Here is a 24348-nt window from a genome sequence, read left to right on the forward strand (position 1 = left end):
CCCCACAATACAGGGATAGGGGCCCTGTTTCACAAGGACAAACATACATGTTTGTGTAAGTTTACGATTGTTTGCTATTCACAAAGAGATTTATGAGAAGTATCTTTACGAAGGCGGAATCTTGCAGATATAAAAGCCCAATTAAGTTTAAAGTAATAACAATACATTATTTAGATAATCAAGTCCATCAAAGTGAGAACAGTATCATATAACTGTGATTAAAATGAATACAATGGATAAAAAGGCATAAAGACTCCATAGGTAACACAATTCCTAAATAGGTTTAAGCCAGAAATAGGGTATTCTATGGTAGATGTAAATGAGTGTCTAACAAAATTCCCAGCAATTTTGGCAAAGTGCATAAAAACGAGGCATCAAAGACTTTGTGGCAGACACAGAAAATTCATAAATTGATTTAAGCCATGATGCTACATCCAACCAGATTAGATTCTTCAGAGTGCCAACTTTTGCCGCATGCGCTGAGTGCAGATATTTGAGGAAGCTGACCTTCTGCGCTAATGATTTTTTACACAACATGAATTCCTGCTTGATCTGGTGGTGAGGGAGCTTAAACAAAGATCTAAAAACGGAACTTTGGGACTTGTTTTGAAAAGCTCCCTGTTTCCCTGGGAAAGCTCCCAGGCCATAACCTAGTGTGCGAATGAGTTTGGCCTTTACTATCTTCAGCAGGAGCTCCAATGTAGGCTGTTGTGTTCGTTGTAGATGGTGTGGAAGGCAAATTTTAGGGAAGCAGCTTTGGGTTTTAATGATCTGAAATGAATTAATTGTCCACCTTTGCCATCCAGCCAGCATCCCAGATATTTCTAATTTGATGCTGGAGTTAGGTAGTGACTACTTAGATACCAGGTGCCTGTTTTTTTCTATTTCCGGCCCAAAAATACGATGTTCATCTTTTCGTAGTTCACCGTCATCCGTTTGCACTGCTGTGCTGCTTTAAGGAGTCAATCAACCTTTGCAGACCTTTCGCTGAGTGGCTTAAGAGGACAACATCGTCGGCATAGAGCAAGGAAGTGATGGGACAATTCAATCATTTTGGTGTGCCACTCTGATTATCGACTCCAGTGCAGGTGCCAGATCACACATGAGCACATTAAAAAGGGCTGGGGCTAAACTGCACCCTTGCTTAAAGCTTTGTTCTATTTTTATCTTGTTGGAAACTGAACAGTTGTAACCCAGTTTTACTCTGGCCCAAGTTTCAGAATAGAGCAATTAAATACCCTGGAGTAAGGGGTCAGGAATGTCCCAGGCTTTGAGTTTTGACCAGAGGAGCTGGCGATTAACTTGGTTGATGGTGTTGCTATAATCTACAAAGCAACAGTACAGAAGTGTTTTTTTTCCTTATCTGCTTTGCCACCAGCATCCTGATGGCCAGTAGATGGTCAGTGGTGCCCAACCTGGGCCTAAGCCCACTTGGTTGAATGGGATCAGTTTTTTTCAAATGTGCCCATTAATCCAAATCTCTTAGTAGTAAGAAGGCAAAGAATTTGACTTCAACATTCAGGAGAGCTATAAGGCGATATCTCTCAGGGCTCTCCACTGAGCATTTTACGTAGATGGGATGCAATATTGATCCTTGCAAGGATGGGGGAATGAAGTTGGTGGAGAGGCAGATTCTGAACAGCGTTCCCATCAATCGGGACCAAAATTCAATGCCTTGTTTGTAGACCGAGGAAGGGATGACGTCTGGCCTTGGGGCACCATTGGCTCTGCTTTTTCGTACATCAATGTGGCTATTCTTTTGGCAGTAGAAGATAACAAATATTGGCAACTTTGTGCTCCAGCAGTCTCAGGTTTTCTCTGTGCTGTACTAGGTTTGAGGTGACAGGTAGGCGAGTTGCAAAGGGTGCTGATGTACATGGCCCAATTTTCAGCCATGGCATTGGTTCCACTTAGTTTGATAGATTTAGTTTCTCTCTTTAAACGGTTAATAAAAATCCAGAACTCCTTGGAGTTTTTAGTTCAGCAGGCGATTAAGAGCTCTAACTGAAACCCTATCTTTTTATACACCGAGACTCCACATTTGTAAATATACTACTCGTAAATCCCTTTGTGAAGCAAACAATTGTCAACAGTGCATGTTTACTTTTGTAAATCCGGTTCTGGGTGTTGGCAGGATGGAGCATCCTGGCAAGATGTAGGAACAGCGCTGTGCACAGCCCCACTTGCACTTTAAAGGCACTGCTTCAACTCACACACAAATAACTTCACACTAGCCTATTATCACTACAGACAGCCTGAGTCCAGCACAGGGAGGCAGGAAATTTCTAACACTGTGGGGGAAAATTCAAGAAGTTTCTTCCACTTAACCAGGTAGAAAATTAGGACTCTCAGACCCACTTTTCGGTTCACTTCTGGACCTGTGAAATGACTCTCAAAGGACTGCTCGGCTGCCTGAGGTCTGCTGTGTACTTCAGAGCACTGATCTGCTGCGCAAGAGGAAGCTTACCCTGTGCCCTCAGAGGACTGCCCTTCTACTTGAGATGGGCTCTCCTGCTTGAATCGAAGGCTTCCAGTGTGACTCCAAGGACTAGTTTTTTTTTTTTTTTAAAGGTTTTATTGTTAATTCAAGCTGATCACTGCCGTATGCCTACAACCCGGAGGCCGGCGACTATCATTCAAAAATTATTCTATGTTTACAGTTCCATCACCGCCTCAGGTGCAGGTGTCGTGATACTTTTAGGCAATCCGTAGTGTTAAAACAGCACATATTTATAACATATCAACATTGCGCCAAAATAAAGTTATACAAATGTGAACTTAGTACCAAAGAATAACCCTCTAATCCCACCCCCCTTGTCGTCTCAGAGTGCAGACATGGCGCCATCTAATGTGCGGAAGTGTTGTCCTCTGCTCCTATAGGACCATCGTCAGGTGCCAACTCTATCTCAGTGTGGCCACCCTCGCGTATGAATGTACCAGTCTCCGACCATCATCTATCCCTATTCGGATTGATGATCGACACCCCCCAATCGTAGCCATTCAGTGAATGGGGCCCAAATGTCGATCGACCTGGATCTGCTAGGCATCTGTTCCCAGAACATCTCCAATTGATCTTTGCAGTATGTGATAGCCCTTATCCAATCCACCACCTTCGGTGGTCTTTGTTTTCTCCAGTGGATGGCCACCTGCCTCTTAGCCATTAGCAGCAACATTGCAGTAAGTTTGCGGCTCACCACGGGGACATCTCGTACATATCCCAACATAGCAAGCGTAGCCGAACCCTCCAACGCTTCCCCTGTGATATTCCCAAAGTGTTGAAAGACGTCCTGCCAATAACGTGCCACAGGAGGGCAAAGCCAGGCCATATGTGTAAATGTGGCTTCTGGCGCACCACAGCGCCAACATCCTGTATCCTCCCTGAGACCCATACGGTGCATTTGTGTCAGAGTGCGGTATAAGCGGTGTAGATAGTTAAAATGTATAAGCCTTAGTCGGTAATTGGGTGACAGGTATTCCAGCTGAGTGCAGCAATACAGCCATTGCTCCTCTGTAATGGTTAATTCTGCCTCGGCCTCCCATGCTTCCCGGGAAGTGGTGCGGATGATTGGAGATTCTCTCTGTGTTGTGCTGTAGATGCGTGTGATGAGCTTGCGGGCGAAGGGTTAGACAGTATGTTTTCTAGCGCATGTAGCATGGGGGCTCATGTGGGAAGGTCTGGTTTGTGGCTCTGCATGCAGCTCTCAGCTGATAGTAAAGTAGCATGTCAGAGGAGGTAGGGGTTTGTGAGTTGCACATGTCTTGTAGCGTTAAAAATTCTCCGTCTGGATAGAGGTCTCTGATAGGGGGGAGGGTGTTGCCAAAAATGTAAAAATTGGGCCTGAGAGCTATATGCGTATAGTTCAAAGTCGAGAGCGCCTAGACCTTCCTGTGTAAAAGGTAGGGTCAATACCTTCCATGACACGCGAGGTTGCTTGCCAGCCCATGTCAGATCCAAAATATTGGTGCGCAAGCGCCTGAAAAAATGCTGATTTAGCGGCATGGGTCTGTTTACAAACAGATAAAGGAATTTGGGGAGGATTACCATCTTGACTATGGCTATGCGTCCCGTCAAGGACAGGGGGAGAACCCTCCATCTCGCTAGCTTGATTTCCAGCCAGTCCATAACCCTGCCATAATTAGCCGTCCATAGGTCCTGCATCGTCCTACTTATACGAATGCCCAAATAGCGGACCTCGCTGTCTACCCATTGGATCGGGAACTCCGAGGTAAATGGCGTGGTTTCATCAGTCAATGGCAACATAGTCGATTTGCCCCAATTTATTTGCATACCTGTCAGCCCGCCATATCTAATGAATTCCCGCATTAGGATATCAAAGTTTTCACGGGGATTGGTCAGGTAGATGGTAATATCGTCTGCGTACATCGAGACGAGAATACCTCTCGTTGTAAAGCCTATGCTTTTGTCTGTATGATGTTGTCGAAGCTTCGCCGCAAGCGGCTCAGTGGCAATGGCGAACAGAAGGGGAGAGAGCGGGCACCCCTGCCGAGTGCCCCTAGTTATGGGGAAGGGTGGAGACACCTAGCCATTTACCCGGACTCTGGCGGGCGGGTCTGTGTAGAGGACTTGAATTTGCTTAATGAAGAGTGGGCTGAATCCCATGCGAGAAAACAAAGTAAAAAGGAATTTCCACTCTAAAGAGTCAAACGTTTTGTGGCTTCGAGTAGGGCAGCCACGGCCTGTACGTGGGGCGCCAAATAATGGAGAATACCAAAAATGATGCGCAGGTTGTGGGCTGTGGAGCGGCCTGGTATAAAACCCGACTGGTCTGTTAGTGCAATGTGCGGTAGCATGGGTTGTAACCTGTTCGCTATCAATTTTGCATATATCTTCGCGTCTAGGTTGATAAGGGAGAGAGGGCGGTAGGAATCCGCTTTGGTTGGATCCTTTTCAGGCTTCAGGAGGGTGATAATGGTAGCTTTGCGTAATGTTGGCGGTAATTACCCAGTCTCCATGGCTTCTAGATACATTCGCAGTAGTCTAGGTGCCAGTATATCAACATACTCTTTGTAAAACGCCGCCGTGAGACCATCTGCCCCAGGGGCTTTATCTCCCGGCATGGCGCCTATAACTTGCTTTACGTCCTCCACCGTAACGGGCAGTTCCATATATTTATGGGCCCCATCATTGAACCACGCCAGTCCGATGTCATCTAAATAGTCAGCGAGATCTGTTTGCCACTGTGTTACACGTGAAGTATATAGTCTGGAATAGTAATGGGTGAATTCCTTCAATATATCAGGAGGGGTCTGGAGCACCTCACCCTCTGCAGTATGGATTTCAGAGATATAGTTGGCGCCTCTGGGCGCTCTTAGTAGGCTAGCCAGTGTCCTGTCGGGCCTTTCGCTTTCGCCATACCGCCTAGCTTGAGCATGTTTATGCATATAAGTAATCTCTCTCTCTGCCTCAGTTTGGAATTCAGTGAGTTTCATCCTTATGCTAGCTATCAAGTCCGGTGATGGGCAGTTAACCTGTTGTCGCTCAAGGCCCCTAATTTCCCGTTCAAGACGTTCTAGCGTGTTGCGAATATCTCTCAGTACTCCCGTCTTCAGGGCGATACAGTCTCCTCTCGTGACCGCATTGAAAGCTTCCCCGAGAGTTCCGGGGGAATCCACCGAGCCCTCATTTAATGTGAAATATTCTTCAATTCGACCCCGAAGCTCCTCCCTAAAGACTTGGTCTCGTAGGGCTCTCGAAGGGAATCGCCACGAAAAAGGTTGTATGTACTCTCGTGGAAGAGCAAGGTCTATCTGTGCAGGGGCATGATCAGACATAGTGCGAGGAAGGTGGGTCGCGGCCACTACCCAGGCATGGAGATCGTTCGAGAGCAGCCAGTAGTCGAGTCTGGACCAGGCATTTCTATGGTGAGTGACACATGTCCCCTCCCTTTCCGCAGGGTGTATTGCCCTCCAGGAGTCAATCAGATGAAGATCTGACATGATCTCCCTGAGGAGATCCGCCAATTGCGGGTGGTGCACGCGTGAAGCTCCCTGTCGATCCAGATCAGTGGATAAAGTAACATTGAAATATCCGCCCCAAAGTATCGCAATGTTCCCCAGCTTTTTAAGTTCATGCCATAAGCTTTGGAAGAATTCCGGGCTGTCAGTGTTTGGACCATATGTGTTCACTAGTGCTATGGGTGTGTTACAGAGTACCCCCACTAGTATTATATTCCCGGTCCGTCAATGTGTTGTACGTGCGCCAGTGCAAGCCCTTTCGCAACAAGATAGCGACCCCTCTGGAAAAATTAGAGTAATTGGCGGTGACAACCACCTCCCAGCGTCTATTCACCAGCGCAGCCGCCGCAGAGCCTATAAGGTGGGTTTCCTGCGAGAAGCAGATGTCTACCTTGTGTCTAGTGAGGTAGGAGTGTATAAGCCTGGTCTTTCTGCGGTCATTGAGACCTCGCACATTCCATGTCATGCATTTTAAAGATGTGGCGGTGTCTGGATTAGCCATCTCGATCATCGGAGAAGACGCCATGAGGTGCCATAAATGCTAAAGTCTGTACAGCACCCTGAACATGTTCACATTTCGGACCTCTTAGACAGCACCGCAATGGAGTATGGGTACATAATACAGTCTCAACATAATACTTCTGGACTAATGTCTGGACCTTTGACGACAACTTCAGCGACCAAAACAACCCCTCCGCCCTCCCCCTACCCACACCAAACCCCCCAATCAGGTTGTGATCCCCTGCCACCCCCCACCCATACATATTCCCAAATCAAAAGATATACCCCAACATGAGGAATCATCCTAGAGGGTACGTCTGGTTGCCAGCAACAACCCCTGCACTCATGGCAGGGTGGCCAAGCTGCAACAGGCGAACTGGCACAAACCCCCTGCCCGCCAGTAACGTTTTCAAGCATTTGTGTAAGGCAGCCCCCGGCACCCAGAGTCTTTCAAAACACCTCTATATAACACCGCCTGGAGGTCGCCTTACCCCAACCTTGTTATCTACAGGCCTCCAGCGACCCAAAGCGTCCACTGAGTTCTTTCGTGCCAATCTTTAATGTTAAGTCTCAGTTATTATCACTCAGTCTGTCCTGTGATTGGCCATCATCCTGCATCTGGAGCGAGCGTTGATCTTTAGCCAGTTGTTTCGCATATTTTAGGGCGGCTTTAGCGTCTGTGAAAAACGTTGGCTTTCCCGGACCTTGCACTCTCAGTTTAGCCGGATAAATTAGGGCATATCTCGTTCCAATTTGCTGAAATATTTTTTTACCAGGGATGAATTCCCTCCTCGCCGCCTGGACTTGTAAAGTGAAGTTCGGGTATAGGGCAATCTCGTTGCCTTTGTATTGTATATTGCCTTTCTCCCGGGCAAGGCGTAATATCGTGTCGCGGTCTCTGTAGTTCAAGACTTGAGCTAGAATTGGTCTCGCTGGCGCTCCAGGTTTAGGCTGCGAGCCTAGTGTTCTATGCGCTCGCTCGATGAGGAACATGGATGATAGACCGGGGCCAAACAGTTCTTTCATCATATCTTCCACGAAGAGTTCCATGTTTGCAATGTCCGTCGAGTCTGCCACTCCCGTGATGCGTATATTATTCCTGCGCGAGCGCGCTTCCAAATTCTCGTTCTTTTGACGTATGAGGTCCAGCACCTTGTCCATGCCTCTGATCTTTTTTTCAACCCCCGTCTGTCCCTCCTCTGTCTCGGTTATCCTCGTCTCCAGGACACTCACCCGGCCTTCTTGTATGTCCATACGCTGGGTTATTTTGTCCATCCGGTCGGCCAAGTCATCCATTTTGGTGTCTATTCCCTTCAAACCATTTTTGAGTTCCAGGAACATTGCCTTAACGTCACCCGCTGGGAGTTGGCTCACCCCGCCCCCCTCGGCTTGGTTATGTTCCCCGTCTTCCGTCTCTGCTGGATTGTTCCCTCTTTTCCCCTCGAAGTTGATACGGGGCTGGCGCGTGTCAGGTTTCCCCATCTTTACCGCATCTCAGTGTTCACTGCTGGAGTAGGTCTGGCAGAGTAGGCCCTTACGACCTACGCCCACAACAGCAAGGGCGACAAGATGGAGATTCAGCTGTACGTCAATGGTTCCACAATTCATCCAGAGGAGCTGCAGGTGTTCACCTCTGCACCCCGTGTCCTCTATGGCCAGCGGGAGAGACGAGCTTGATTTCTGGCCACCTTCATCAGTTTTGCGATGGGGGAAGGTGGAAGGGAGGCAGGATACGCTTCATGGTCTCTTGAGCTGTGGTTCAGGTGCTGCGCTTCGCATAAGTGTATTCACGCCCTTTCTCAGGCTCGGCAGCTATCGGCCACTGCAACGATTTCTCGGTCCCCCAGGAGCAGGGGGATTCGTTAGCAGTCTGTCGCGCCGTGCCTTTCGGTATCCTCCAATTCTGGGGCGTGCTACATGGGGGCACGCACTTCCCATCCGATGCAGGAGTATTGCCCGCGCAATTTGATGCGCTGTGTTCACAGTTAAGCGGGTCTATCTCTCTCCCCACTTGTGAGGCCGATAGCTATCGCGTGGCATCCGACCCCCACCACGCCGGGTCCCGCCAAATGATAATACCACGCACCTCTTTCGCTGGGCGCAAATGTGGCCAGACCCGCCGCTGCGAGGGAGGAATCGCTCTGAGTTTGCTAGCTTCTGATCTCAAAAAATCAGCCTCCCAGTCTTCAGGTCACTACTCGTCCCCTTCGGGTGGTGCGGTAGGCGGGGAACACCGTCTCGCCTACGATACCCCGAGCGGGCACTCCACCCCTGGTTAAACGCAGAATGGCGGCTCGTGCAGCGAGTTGTGCCATGTCTGCACAACGGCGGTCCGATTGTGCCCCTAGGCTGTCGGTGGTTGGGCGGCCTTCAGTTTATCCCAAGTTGGGCACTGTCGGGATACTATTCCTCGTGCCTCCGCTGCCGAGGGCTAGGGTGGCGAACCTCGCCGCCACAGGGTGGGGAGCGCCCAGTGCGAGCCTTCCGCTCTGCTCTCCACACAGCCCCCCCCTCCTCCGGGATTTTTTGCGCCTCCTCCGGGGGTGTGAGCGGAGGTCCCGTCTCGTACCTGTCCCTGCAGTCAGGCGCCTCAGGCTACAGCCGCTCCACTCCGGGGCTCTTCCGTTCCCGCTTTAAAAGACTCAGAGGCCTTCCGCACGGCCTGCCGCCACGTGAGGTCTCGGCTTCAGATCACCGAGCAGGCCTCGATCGCACCAGAGGGCTTTCTAATGTCGCGGCGTCTTCCAGGCTGGGCAGCGACTCCAGATTTCGCCCTTGGGTGCCTGGGGATATCTGCCTCAAATGCACGGGCTTGAGGCCGTGTTTGGTCGCTTCTGTGCCAGATTAATTACGGATTGATGCGCTTGGCCGGCGACTCCAAGGACTAGTTGGCAGGCCTCTGATCTGAACCTCACGGACAGAAAAGGCTCCATACATCTGGAACCCGCACCTGGGCCCAGCCTGAGTGAGTCCTAACCCTCCAAATGGCGCCCTTCCAGTCCTGGACCCTTGGAAGTGGTGCTAAAGGTACCCAGATATACACAATCCAAAACTTGGGAAAGTGCTCTGAGAACCAAGACTGGAACTTATCTGCTCACCGATCCGCCCAAGGTTCATCTACGTTGGACCTGACTTTGTGGCACCTCCCGCTAAGTTCTTCTCCGCAGCAGCAAATCCAGTGCAGTGGCTTGTTGCAAAAGGGGTATCTGGCCTTGTGGAGCCTTCGTTGGCTACAGCCTGAAGCTTCATCCTGTTGGATATTTCTGATCTCCACAAAAGAGACTAACAGCTTGATTTAGATCTTGGCAGACAGGTTACTCATCACAACGGTGATGGATATCTCATTAGATGAAATATAAATCCCATTATATACTATGGGATTTATATTTTAGCAGACGGCATATCCGTCACCGTTGTTATGAAGTAACCCGTCCACCAAGATCGAATTCAGGCCCTACGTCTGAACGTAGAAATCTTCACCACAACTTTGTCCAGCAGCTCTACACAATGACGCCCCCTGCTCGGACACCACTGGCTGTCCTGCCCCATTGAACTTTGCCTTCTCAGACATTTTCTTCAAAATGTCTTCTGAGTCTGAAGGGTAAGTGAAGAGCAGGCGCAATCCACTTTGTGTATCCGAACTGCGCTTCATCGTGGGCAGTCCTAACTTTCAACTCTGCTCCAATCTCGTGCGACTAGATACTGCGGTTGTTCCTTTGATCTTTGAGGTGCTATTTTTCATTTTAAACTTTGAAAATTCATAACTCAGGTTCTACTGATTGGATTATTGTCATTTTAGTGTAAAATAATTGATAGAAACGGGCTCTACTTTTCTAAATTGGTGTGAGATACTTTACACATTACCTCTAAGTTAAACCTGACTGCTTTTGTGCCAAGCAACCAGAGGGCTAAGCACGGGTTAATTAAGGGACTTTTTGTGGTTCAGCCTGGAAAGCATTGTGGATGTTGCTTAAGAAGGGCGCACAACCCCCTCAATCAACAACACAATTTCTCACAGGGAGAAGTTGGAAAAGTTCTTGGGGTTATGTGGCTTTTAGAGGCTTGTACCACCATGCTTTCAGGAGAGGGATGCTGAAATGAAAATGCAGGGTTGCCCTGGGCAGTGGTGTCTTATGATCTGGTGGTTTACTGGGGGAGCTAGAGGAAAGCTTGGCCCAAGCGTTACACAAGGTATCCATTAATGCTTAATGGAATTGCAAGAGGGGCTCAGCGGATGTTTGCTCCCACTGGAGGACTTCTGTGAGTACATTGGTTGTGACTTCCAAGGTGGGGAGCTGTAGGATTTCGGTCGCCCTACCTATCACCATGGCGTAAGAAGCGCTCCCTTAAGTGGCAGGACCAGGGGGTGATTGGAGCCCCAACTCAGGGGAATTATCAAGTCCACTATCTTCCTGTAGGTCATTTCACTAATTCTCTTAGTGGTATGTTTGCTCAATCACATCACCCACTTTGCAATCATTGTCTGAATCTGTGCCAAACAGGGAATGAAGGGTATTTATTCTCCCTTATGGAGGAAGTAGGTCAAGTGGAGGAGGTGGCAGCGCAACAGCAGCCGCACTCTGCCTCAGTAGAACTGATGACGACTTGGAGTCAGAGAGCACAATAGGTATCGTGTCTTCCAGGACTGATGGAGTCAGCTTGGTGTCAAAGTTCCAGGACCTGGCGAGGACATGGTGCCAGAGGCGGAGTGAGAGCAAGAGCTGGAGGCGGCCTGATGATGGGCTCATAGTATCCAAATGGCACCGAGGGTGAACCCTCTGGCAGTATTCAAGATTGAAGGCCCTCAGCTCTGTGGCAACAGAAGGTGCCCCAGAGGGAGTCAGCAAGGGTCCAAAGAGCCAGAGCATGGCCTCTCATTTTGGGAGGTGACATTTCCTTTGCACACTGACAATTTTGGATGAGGTAAGGGTCTCAAAGAGACAAGAGGTAGCTCCAGATCCGTGTCTGGTGGCATGGTAAGAAAGGAACTGACATCAGCAGGCTGGAGTGGAGCCAATGTAGGTTCCACACATCATTTCCAGAGTGAAACAGCACGAGTGTGGAGCCGCAAAGTACCACTTACCCATGCGGAGAGGTACTGCTGAAAAGTTTCCAGATCAAATCAGATGCCTGAGAAACATTCAACAGATAAGGAATCTGCAGCTAGAAGTCTCAATCCGAAATCAAGGTTGATGACCACGGTACGTTCATGTGTCTAGATCAGCAGGAAAATTAGACCTCTGGATGTGTCAAACATTGAACAGCAGAAGAGCATTTGAATATGGATTCAATGGAATCGAAGTAACTAAATTATGCAGTCCAATGTATCAAGCCTATTCAAAAGTACCCACTAATTAAAACTAAATATCTATGTTCAGTCTAACATTGAGGCCTATACATTACGTAGTCTTTTCATAAATGTTGACAGAAATATAAATTTTACTAGGGATATACCTTAAAGTATGCATCATAAAATTACTGAATTATTGCCTTTTCCTAGGAGTAGGATTCATACCTGTTCATAAGTAAGTTGCATGTTTTTCTGATCCTCATAATAACAGTTGTAAGTCTTCAATAAGGATGTTAATTGATTTCTGAAAAAAAATGTAATAAAGATATCACTATTTCAGTAGACACAATTTGCATATAGTAGAAATAGTTTGACAAAGGCTTCATCTACGACAAATCATTGTAAATGGAGAAATTGCATGTCGATGCAGATCCCTACATCCTTATAGCAAATGTACAAATTATTGTATACTAGCAATAGAAATAGAAAATGTATTCTACAATACAGCATGGACTTCATGGCAGTGCTTAGATTGAGCTGGTAGAGGCCACCAGCACTCATTTTTGTGGGGGGGTCGGAGTAAAAGCAGGGGGAGATCTTTTGCAGTGAATGCATCTAAACTGTGGAACACCCTCCCATTCTCTCTTCGAGTTCTCGATAAGGAACTTCCCTTCTGCAAAGGATTAAAAACCTGGCTGTTCCAGACCGCGTTTTCGTAAATTTCTTCTCTATAGCTGCACTGCCAGCGCTGGGAAGCCTATGGGTAGCCATACGTTACATAATTGCATCTAGAATAGAATTTGTATGGATTGGTGTTGGATTTCTTCAGTGTTGTATCTATTTTTTCCTCAATTGTTTTGGTGCTGTTCAAATGCTTTATATTAGTTCCTCTGTGTAAGCCTTGCTGCTCAGCGCCACAGCTACCCAGGGTTGAGCTGAGGGTTTGACAGACAAAACCTAAGGGTCCTAAAGGGGTCTGTAAGTGTATTACAGGGTGAGGATGCACAACCACGCCATTTAATACACCCTATTTCCTCACATCCAGAGTCCCCATGTCAAATAGGACAAATAAACTAATGAAAAATCTACTCGTTTTTCAGCTGTGGTATGTGGCATGGTTTTTGAGCTAGCTATGCCATAGCTACTAAAAATGCATCACATCAATGAGGCTTAGTAAGTCTGAAACAGGCATTGCTTAACATTATCTGTGTTCATGGCCTTGCTTTTATTCCTATTCACAAGTGTCTTGCACTAGCTGTCCAGGTTGTAGTAAATATGGTAGGTCCTTGTTGTAATAGAGCAGTAAGTAAAAGGCATCTAAATGGTCCTAGTGTAATTACCAGGTTTTCAGAGTGAATAAAAGATTCCATTTATCAGTCAGTCACTACTCGACCCATTGCATCACCCCAAATTTCTAGCAGGTGATAGATCTGGGACCAGTCCTTTTGACCTGCCAATTAGCTCAATAGGTGAATAATTGGAAATAACTATTATTTCCCAGGATTGTACTACCAATGCATCAAGTGATATTATAATTGACTGGTGAGGGCACCGCTCAGTTGTACTTGGGCCAACCCAGATGTCCACCTCATTACGTTTTAACACCTCTGCTCTGGGCATTTATGCAACCTCTTGGTAGTGATGGAGACAGGATGTAAAGACAAGGTTATTATTTTAACCAGAACAATTAAAAGGACACACAGAAGACATACTGACCCAGATGTACTAACATTTGATGCAACTTAATGCAGCAAGACAAGTTGCTTTGCTGCTCTCTCTCTGCGCTGCCGCATAGAGTACTGCTTGTAGCCAATGCAAGCCTTCCTGTGCCATGTTGCAACAGTGCCTACATTACAGCCAGTATTGTTATGGTGCAGAAAGGAACACCTTACTGCTCAAAAACATTCCTCAGAGGCATTTCCTCTTTCTATGTGTGTTGCATAATGCAGCACAAATATGAGGACATAACTAGGATAAATAGATATATTTCTCCACATTACGAATGTGTGGGGATTGTGTGGCATTTTGACTCACTCCCAGGTTAACCACCTTTAGCAAAACTGGGAATGCATCAAAATACATGGATGGATGTGTTGGAACGCCCACACTCCATTTAGGAAACGCCTTCGCAATACAGAATATTGCAAGGTAGTGATTTGTGCTCCCTTGTGTTACTCTGGATTTAGTAAGCCACACAGAGCCATGTAAGGTGTCTTTGCGTGGCTCAGTAAGTAAACATCAATTAAGTCCTTTTGTTGACTTGCGTGACGCTATGGCAACGCAGATGGGCTTAGTAATTCTAGGCCTTCCTGCATACTCTGAAATTCATAGAACACCCATAAAGACACAGATACTCTTTCAAAATATTTTTCAAGTGTGACTTCAATATTAATAGTTTTAATATTATAAACAAAAAAAGCATCCTTGGGAGAAACAGTCACGTGACCGTTATCTCTATTTATAATTTTGACCACTATATTTAAATGTATTTCTATTTTAAGTCTCTATGGGCCAGATGTAGGTAAAACTTATTTACCGATTCTTAATTACCGAATTTTACCGATTCGGTAATTAAGAATCGGTAAATAAGAAGTGGGGGTATGTAGGAACATCCAGATGTTCCATTTACCGAATCGTTAAGAATCGGTATTTACCGATTCGGTAAATACCGACCGGTAATGCTCCATTCATTCCTATGGGCTTTGAAGCCCATAGGAATGAATGGGGCATTACTGGTCGGTATTTACCGATCGGTAAATACCGATTTTTGGCAAGGGTGCAGGGGGTGTCACTTTGACACCCTCTAGCACCCCCAAAAAAGGTTCGGGGGCCATATGGCAGGCATACCTGCCCTAAGGGCAGGTCTGCCTGTCATATGGCACAGGTGTGCATGCACACATGTGCATGCACACCTGAATCGGTATTTCACCATCAAATTGAATTTGATGGTAAAATACCGATTTCTTAGGCCTTGTGGGACTCAGAAGAGTCCCACCTACATATCATTTTTACCGATTCTGTAAAAATACCGGTCGGTAAATTTACCGACCGGTATATTTACAGATTCGGTAAAATTACCGATTTGCCCAGTTTACCTGCCCCTACATCTCGGTAGCCAAATACCGGTCCGTAACGGCCGAATTCGGCCGTTACCGACCGGTATTTGGCTACCTACATCTGGCCCTATATATCTTTCTTCCCTACTCCACCAAATAAAGGCAGACTTTTATAAAGCCCCTAAACAGAAAATTGACAAAAACAAGATCTGCATTTAAAAATAGGAAGATAAAGCCTCAAGGAATGTTTCTGCTATACCCTGCCACTTGCAGATGCAGTTAAAGTTAAGTACAGTGGCTTTGCAGTAAACGTGACTAATCCATGAAGCTATCAAGCAACTCAACCTCATGGAGAAAGTTTAAACACAACATGCCAAGGTGTTAGTTAACAAATCAAATGTGCTTAACTGGACTGATTTGTGTGGTTTGAGCTCTTACATGGAAAACAAAGAAACTAGAAAAGGACTTGGCCTTGCTCAAGTAGACTCAGAAATGTACCACATACATAAGGAAAGAATAACAGCAGATACCTGAAAAAGTGGGAGCTGCAGGAGTTACAAACCAAGAAGTAAATCAGATGTATAATGCCACCTTAGAAAAGGTAGACCTGAAAATGGAGGCCTTATCTTCCGCTTGCATTGCCACGATTTCAATAATTATCAAGTAAAACAATTAACGTGAATAAAAGCAAAATATTATCAGAGTAGAATAAAAATATTTAATATGCAGGGAGAATGGTATTCTATAGCATGTGAACCTAGATAATGATGGCCTATTCCCGCGTAATATGCCTTCTTCAGACATTCAGTATCATAGTCATTTAAGTATATTTTGTATGTTTTATTCATGGAATGACAACTTACATAGACCACTGGTTGTGATGACTGCAGATGAATGGGACAATACAATGACAGCCCATCGCCTCCACTTACCTTACACATACTGAAACTGGTTTACATTTCATATATAGGCAGTACACCTTAGTCATATACTTTTTAGTTAACAGCCAATTCCATGTCTAAAAGTCAGGTCTCTGAAGAATAAAAGTTCAGTTCAAGAAAACATCTTGCTATGTCACCTATTATGAAAACTTTGGTGAAAGGTCGGGTGCTTACATCAATTTCCATGGTGGGATTACTTGGAAACTGGTAATAAAATGTAAACGTTTGTTAAATATTCCTTTCGAATAGTGAGCTACGTGGAATAACTTCATAGTGTAAAGATACAACATACATGAGAATATGTAAACCTAAGTTAGTTACCTACTTGAGTTACAATTACCTTAATATGTTTATTTTGGGCAGTCTGAGATCAATGCCCGTAATGTAATGGAATTTAGTTGCAAAGCACAATTGTGTAGTTCCAATGATTTTATTTCAAATCCGGTCAGCATTCATTTCAAAGGGCCACAACAGGCACCCAGGTGTTACTGGACCCAACCTTGGTGGTTGAGGCCTCTTACTCCTGATGGCCCAGTGCCTGACATACTATGGATCCCGCTCAACTGGGCCAAACACCCTCTCTGCACTTGACTCTCAGGGTTTCCTGTGGTCAAGCAGTCAAGAATCCCTTGGGTGGAAAGTGTAGATACAGCTTAGTGAAGCCACCTCATAACTCAAAGTGCAAACAGTATGAACAATATATCAATGTCCAGCCAAATACTTGCGTTTTCAGGAAAAAATAAGTATATTTTTTAACTATACACAGGCAAAGAAATAAGTACATTCAAAAGCAACAACACAATCCCCTTGAGGACAAGTTCTAGTACATGTCAAGCAAATCCCTGTCCCACCTTCCTTCCAGTAACGTGTTTAGGGTTATTCCTCATTCCCTGTTGGCCACATGCAGGGAATGCTTACTATTGGGCCATACTAAAGAGTTCCAGTTTGACTATTCAGGATTTAGTCAAAAATGTCGATGGTGCTGCAGAACCGTTACCAGCAAGCCTTCTGGGGCCCAACAAGGCCATTTCTCATCTTACCCACTCTTGCAGCACAGAAAAGTTCAATGGTGCAATGGGTGCCCTCTACGGGAGTTCCCATGAGGCTTGCTCTGCTCCGAGAAGTCGGGCCGCCCACGTGGCAGCACCCAGCGGCACAGGCTCTCTCTCCTGAGTGGCGCTGACAGAGTTCCCTGAGTTGTTGGAGTAGCCTCTAGCTCCTGAAGATGCAGTAAGTTGGCTTTTTACCGATTTGTGGGGAGGGGATCCTTTCTTCAGCTCCCGACTGGAGCCTAAAGAGGGTGAGACGTCATCCATGTCGTCCGCGGCAGTACTCAGTGTTCAGTAAGGGGCAGTTCCCTAGCAATACAGGTCCAATCTGCCAAACGTAGCCTCAGCCTCTTGATAGACGTCAATCCCAAGCCCCGCCCCCTGCATACATTATGCTTATGAAGTTAGCGGAATGTGTCTAACTAATTACTTACACTTACGCATTTACGTTCATGTTCTCATTATGCAGTTATTCACTTATGCGTGTGATATTGTTTGCAGTGTTCTTAGCTTAGCATGTGTGCCACCATTTTGGATTATTCTCTTTACGTGCAAAGTGTACTTGCTCATTCCCCCTCCCGTAGGAATAGGAGTAATTCCTCGTGTCAGCATATATGCATTTCTTGGTTTACTGTAACTGAAACTCCTGCTAGCGAAACTCCTTATCAGGCCGTTCTCATGCGCTGGGGATGTAGCGGCCTGGCTCTGTGTCCTTGGGAGATGATAACAAGTGTTGCTATTGCAGGTGCAGATGCCTCTTGTATGAGGCCATTGTCCGCACCTCTGGTGGACCAGTACTTTTCCATTATGGGCGTGTTTTACTCTGCTTTCTCGTAATATAATGTATCACCATGATGATGTGAGTTAGTCCTTCTCGGCGCACTCTTAGGGGTGAGGTCGATATAGGGCCCTCTCATATGGGAGTTTGTGGCCTAATAAACTTGTATTGTTTATTCTTCTCCACTGTCCGGCTGACTTATTTTGGGTAACTATAGGTGAGTGAGGTAAGTCACTCAGGTGGATTTGGGCCACGCTTATCAGATGGCGCCCGAACAGGGACTCCGCGATTAGGATCTTTCTCACCCGTAAGTGGGTAGCAGAAGGCCAGAGACCCCCTGGTCGGCACGGTGGGTCCGGGTACCCACTTTGATGCCGAGCTTGGTTCTCGCAGCGCTGCCCCACCCTGCTGATTGGAGGAGGTCTTGGTCCGTGATCCTACGCCGGAGTCCGGAAGGCGGAACCTTGGAGCTGACCGTGTTGGTCCAGCCAGCCGGAAGTGGAGAACGGTAGAAGTCGGGACCGCGCACGGAAGGTAAGTGGTCCGACTGGTGATTGAGGGGCCGGAGTGCTCCGTGAGACCGGTGTGTCTCTGGTGATTGGAGGAGCCGGTGTGCTTCTGGGGCTAGTGTGCTCCGGGAAACTCAGGGCGTGGATAACGCTCTGACAGACTTGATGGAGATTGGGGAACGAGGGTTTGTGAAAAATCCGACTGGATAGTACTGCGGGTTGGTGAGTGGCTTGCTGCGCGAGGATTTTGGGCTCGCCCGAACACCTAATGTGGTGATTTACGGGAGAGTGCCGGGTCCCGCGTGGTGTGGCACCTGCCGATTTGTAGTGCTGCCCGGGAAACGGATTGGTTTCCCAGTCTCGGAACAGCGAGTGTAGGCTGTTCAGTCTGCGGTAGTGTCCAGGTTTCCCAGGACTTGGTCGACGGGCCTTGTCCCATTTGGTAACACGTGTTTTAGTACGGATTATGTTTGATTAATATATGCATATGATATTGTGAATTTTTCCTGTGTTATTGTGTGTTGTAGGATTACAAAATGCCGTGCTTTAGTAAATTGCGGTGTTTCAGGTGTTGTGATGAGGTTTCAGATGTGAGATTGGCTAAGAGCCAACCTGCCCCTCAGGAAGGTTCTCCAAATTTCGACATGTACGTCAAACACGGCTTGCCTCCTATTTTGTTTTCCTCTTTATGGCATAAGTATACAATGGATAATGTGGATTTGCAGTGGCCCCTATTGGGTTCTTTCGATGCAGAAAAATTAGACTATTTGCAAGACAAGTTATTTGCTAGACGCAGCCGCCAGAGTATGTTTGATTCTTTGCGAATGTGGCAGAAGGAGGTACGGGAACGGCAGATAAGGGAAGAGAAGGTTGCTCAGAAAAGATCGGCTCAGACTATGGCGCAAAAGGCGAGAGAACACACTAAGAAAGAGAATGAACTGCGGATTGAGCGCGCAGATAGGCGTTTTCGGTTGTTGGAAAATAAGTGCTATGTGGTAAAGGAAGAGGACGTAGACGAGATGGAAGATATTTTGAGCGCTCGACCTCCTCCCCCATATGCACCACAGTCACTGTACCCCGTGCTCGGGGATTTCGCCCCACAGGCGGTGGTTTCAGTTCCCCAAGTCGGTGCCCCTCCCTTGTCCGGTACACCTGCTTCCTCTGCAGGGGGACTTACTTCCCCTTCTACCACGGCACCCTTGCTCCCTTTCTCGGCGGCGAGCCCTGCGTCTGCTGCGCTATCCCCGGTGCTCTCTGCTGGCCCTGCTATCCCCACTGTTTCTGCCAGCGCCACCCCTCAGAGCGCGTTGCGAACACCTGCTAGAGGAGCGGAGGGAGGTCTACTCCATCAGGTACGAAAGTTACTCACACGCGCTACTGTACCCCTAGACGAGAAAACAATGGTAGCTAATCAAGCTTGTCAATGGGCCAGGAATAACATTTATTCATTAGAAGATATTTGGTCTACTATGAAGGATTTTGAGCCTTTAATGCAGCAGCACGCTTTGTGGCACATGTCAACGACCCTGATAACGTTATGGGAGCAGGGGTATGGCGGTGAGGCACCGGCGATTCTTCGCGATATTAAGGCTCATGCTTACAGGGCTAATACTGGTGCGGGGGAAGTGCTCCGTAGTCTGAGGTATTTGTTGGAATACAGGAATGAGCTAACGGTAACAGGTGAGACTCACTTCCCGGGGATACATCCAATGCGTGAGGTACACCCTATATTTCACCCTGAGGTATCTGAAATAATAGACCCGACCACCTTGGCAGTAACGAGACCACGTGTAGATGCTCATTTCCAAGAACAATGGGTGTATACGCCCTGGAAAAGGAGCGAGGTATTAGCTCTGAAGGCGCAGTTACCCGACTCTAGAAAAAACCCAACGGCTTATTACAAGGAATTAACAGAGGCAGCATCCTCAACGGTAATGACGTTAGCAGATATTGAACTGTTTTTCGGATTATTGGTTCCCGTGGATGTGTGGAGACAGGTGAAGGGTTCGGAACATAGAGAGGAGTTAGGCGGGACTTGGGCAGAATTTACTGATTGGGATAAGGAACGTAAGCCAGGCGAAAAACCGAAACATGAGATACTAGCATTACCCGGGCGCATAATTAAATATATGCATTCACTCATTCCTCCTAAAAAGGTAGATTGGGATAAGTTAACAGCTTGCAAACAGAAAAAGGATGAGGCAGTTTCAGATTTCTTTACTCGCTTTGAGGACACGTTTATGGATTTTAGCGGGCAGGATATCTCTCAAGATGGCGGGTTGCGTCTCTTTGTCAATAGATTTGTTACGAATCTACTGCCAGAAATATCAGCCCGACTGCAAGCGTCTGAAAGTACATGGACAACATCTACCCCCTCAGGCATCTTAAGCATGGCCCAGTATTATGAGCATAGAGAGAATGAGAATAAAGACAGGCAGGAAAAGAAGGCGAAAGATTTGAAAACGAAGGTTTTGTTGCAGCAAGTAGCGAAGGGCAGAGGACGGGGAGCCCCGCCCGCGTCAGGTGGTCGAGGTAGTAGTTTCGGGAGGGGAGAGAGAAGAGAGCGTTTGGGACCCAACCAGTGCGCTAACTGCAAACAGGAAGGGCACTGGTGGAAGGATTGTCCACTACTGCGGTCCCAGGCTGGACCTGGTAGGGGACGAGGTCGGGGAGAAGCGCCTAGAGACAATAGGCAGTCTGAGGAGGGTAGGAGACCTGGAGGAAATTATTTTGACGGAGGAAGGGATAGGCAGCATGTTGAAGGAAGGGATAGACAGTTTTACAACGATGCGTACGCCGAGGATGATTTTACTGGATTTTCTTATAACTAGGACAGCGTAGGGCAGAGTGAGGGACCTGTTTCTGTGGATGTTGATCAACGTGGGCCTTATGTAACGGCAGACTTGTCGGGATCTCATCAGAAATTTTTATTGGATACAGGCGCTACGAAAAGTTCTGTAGCACGTTCTCAGGTTCCAGGGGCAGCTCTGTCTGGCAAGACTAATGTTTCAGTGGGGTTTTCTGGTACCCCGGTGATTAGCCCCATCTCTAAGCCATTGACACTTACGATTGGCCCCTTTACTGTTGACTCCCCTTTTCTTTTGACTTCGAATTGTGGTGAGAATTTGCTGGGTTTGGATCTGTTAAAAAGATTGCATGCTACAATTTACTGCTCTCCGGATGGTGTGTACCTTACAATGGGTCCTTCGGTCGCGCATGCGCAGCAATGTTTTTCAAAGGATGAACCCCTCCCAGTTGAATTCAGGGATGTCCCTCCGAGCTTGTGGGCCTGTAGCGATACTGATGTGGGTAAGATGGACATTGCACCGGTGTCCATAAATGTTAAGGTGGGAGCGAAGCTGCCTCGCATACCTCAATATAAGATTTCTAGAGATGGAGAGAGGGCTCTGTTGCAGATTATACAGGATTTGATCGGATCAGGGGTGGTTGAGGAGACAGACTCTAACATTTGTAATAGCCCGATACTCCCGATACTGAAAAGGTCCTCAGGTGCCGAGGGTGAGAATACACCTGATGTCTATCGTTTTGTGATTGATTTACGCCATGTTAATAAAGTGGTTGAGCCTCAGTACCCAGTGGTTTCTGACATTACTACCATTTTGACTATGATACCTCCGTCAGCAAAATATTTTTCAGTATTGGACCTTAAGAATGCGTTCTTCAGTATACCCGTACACCCAGATAGCAGGTACCTCTTCGGATTCTCATTGGCCGGACGCAGTTTTAGATTTACGAGAATTCCTCAAGGTTATACAGAAAGCCCCAGTATTTACAGTCAAGCATTAAAAGCACAGTTAGATGATTTGGAGCTCCCACAGGGCAATGTCTTGTTGCAATATGTGGACGATATTCTCATCGCCTCCGACAATGAGGAGGGATGCCGAGAGTCGACAGTTAAATTGTTATACCATTTGGCTCAGAAGGGACACAAGGTGTCTCTCCCTAAATTCCAATATTGTCGACAGGAGGTTACTTATCTCGGTCACCTCCTATCGAAGGACGGGAGAAGGCTGACACCAGAACGCATCAGGGCAATAACTAACATGGCAGTACCTAACACGCAGCGAGAGGTGCGCGCATTCTTGGGAATAACATCGTACTGTCGTCAGTGGATACCTAATTATGCTTTACTAACGAAACCCCTGCTGTATCTGACCACGAAAGAAGTGTGTGAGCCCCTACCTTGGACACCTGCATGCCAGGAAGCGTTTGAGTTGTTGAAGACTGCTTTGTGTTCTGCACCCGTTTTGGGAACACCCAATTACCAGAAGCCTTTTGTACTCTATGTGCACGAGGCGGAAGGTTGCGCGTTGTCTGTCTTAACACAAGATTTTGGAGGGAAGCAGAGACCATGTGCTTACTTCTCTGCAATGCTCGACAATGTGGCGAGAGCGCTTCCGAGCTGTCTAAGGGCTACAGCGGCTGCTGCAGTTTCGATAAGACAGTCGGCAGGGCTCGTACTGGGTTCAGCTCTTACGGTAATGGTACCACATGCAGTGGACATTTTACTAAACAGAACACAGACGCAGCATTTAACTAGCGCTCGTCTGACAGGATATGAGATGACATTATTTGCCCCACATGTGACGATAAAAAGATGTGCTACCCTGAACCCAGCAACACTGTTGCCCCTCCCTTCGGATGAGGAAACTGGTGAAGTACATGACTGCCTGTTCCGAACGGAGGAGGAAACAAAAGGGAGAGTAGATTTGACGGACAAACCCCTAGATAACCCTGACGGAGAGTTGTATGTTGATGGGTCCTGTTTTAAATTAACGGACGGCACCACAACAGCAGCATATGCAGTGACAACATTACACACAGTGGTGGAGACTTCTAGAGTCCCGTATAACTCAGCTCAGGCCGCAGAGATAATAGCGTTGATGCGTGCATGTGAACTGAGTGAAGGATTGGATGTGAACATTTATACTGACAGCCAATACGCCTTTGGCGTAGCTCATAGTTATGGAAGACTGTGGGCAGAGAGGGGATTTTTAACATCACACGGACAGCGCATCCAACACGGCCCATTGATATTGCGCTTGCTGACGGCTCTAACGCTTCCCAGAAGGCTGGCAGTCATAAAGTGTAGCGCACACAAAGCAGTGGTTGATGATGTGGGACAAGGAAATGCGTTTGCAGATCAGACGGCCAAAGAAACTGCCAGGAACAGACTCCCGCGAATGTTTGTGGCTGGACCGGCTAGATCTGTACCAGACATTAATATGTTTTCAGATACTGTACAGAGTGTGCGAAACATACAGGAGAAAGTGACTGAGGAGGAGCTGAGGGAATGGAAGAATGGAAAGGGACAGCTGGACTCGGATGAGTGTTGGACGGATGTGACTGACAAAAGACGATGGTTGCTCCCAAATGCATATGTCCTTCCAGTGGTGACGATGGCCCACGGACCAGCTCACATAAGCGCTAAAGGAATATGTAAATTATTAGACCCCGTATGGAGTAATAAGAACATTTCCAGGGTGGCCACACGCATGGTACAACAGTGCATGATTTGTCTAAGACACAATCCTGGGAAGGGAACACCTGTCCCTGTGGGTAACTTTGCACCTCCAACATACCCCTTTGAGGTAATACAAATGGATTACATTGAAATGGAAAGAGTGAATAATCTTAAATATGTACTTGTGGTGGTGTGCGCATTCAGTAGATGGGTGGAAGCCTTTCCAACAAAAGACTGTACAGCCATGTCGACAGCTAAAATGTTGATCAAGGAATACTTCAGCAGGTTCGGATTACCTAGGGTGATCTGGAGTGATAACGGTACATCCTTCAATGCAGAACTGATGAAAAATATATGTAAGGGATTGCAAATCTCTCAAAAATTCCACGCAGCCTTACACCCACAGGCGGCGGGTTTAGTTGAAAGATTTAATGGTACATTGAAACTGAAAATGGCCAAGATACAGGAAAGTACTGGGTTGCGTTGGCCAGACGCTCTTCCCCTTGCTCTACTCTCCACACGAGTTACAGTAAATTCCAAGACGGGTGTTTCTCCCCATGAAGTTGTATTCGGCAGGCCAGCAAATGTGTGGGGAGTTCCTAGACCTAAATGTTTCTCAGAGATAGAATATCCTATGTTGACAGACTACTTGTATGCCTTGACTAAAGATCTTCATTCTGTTCACCAGCAGGTAGCAGACACACTGAAGCCGCTGCCTGAGGGGCCCGGTCACGGCATCAACCCAGGGGACTGGGTTGTCGTC

At 47.1% G+C, this 24348-nt stretch overlaps 1 protein-coding gene across 2 annotated transcripts in view; it reads right to left on the reverse strand.

Moving 5' to 3' along the window:
- RASSF6 (Ras association domain family member 6) overlaps positions 1–24348 on the reverse strand; it is a 263285-nt gene that overhangs the window by 124576 nt on the left and 114361 nt on the right. For both annotated transcript variants that reach the window (XM_078676037.1, XM_078676038.1), the window contains one exon: positions 11993–12071. In XM_078676037.1, coding sequence (XP_078532163.1) covers positions 11993–12071 — 79 coding nt within the window. The remainder of the gene's footprint in view (positions 1–11992; positions 12072–24348) is intronic.

This window comes from Lissotriton helveticus, chromosome 2_1, assembly GCF_964261635.1.
Source record: "Lissotriton helveticus chromosome 2_1, aLisHel1.1, whole genome shotgun sequence".
Taxonomy (NCBI): domain Eukaryota; kingdom Metazoa; phylum Chordata; class Amphibia; order Caudata; family Salamandridae; genus Lissotriton; species Lissotriton helveticus.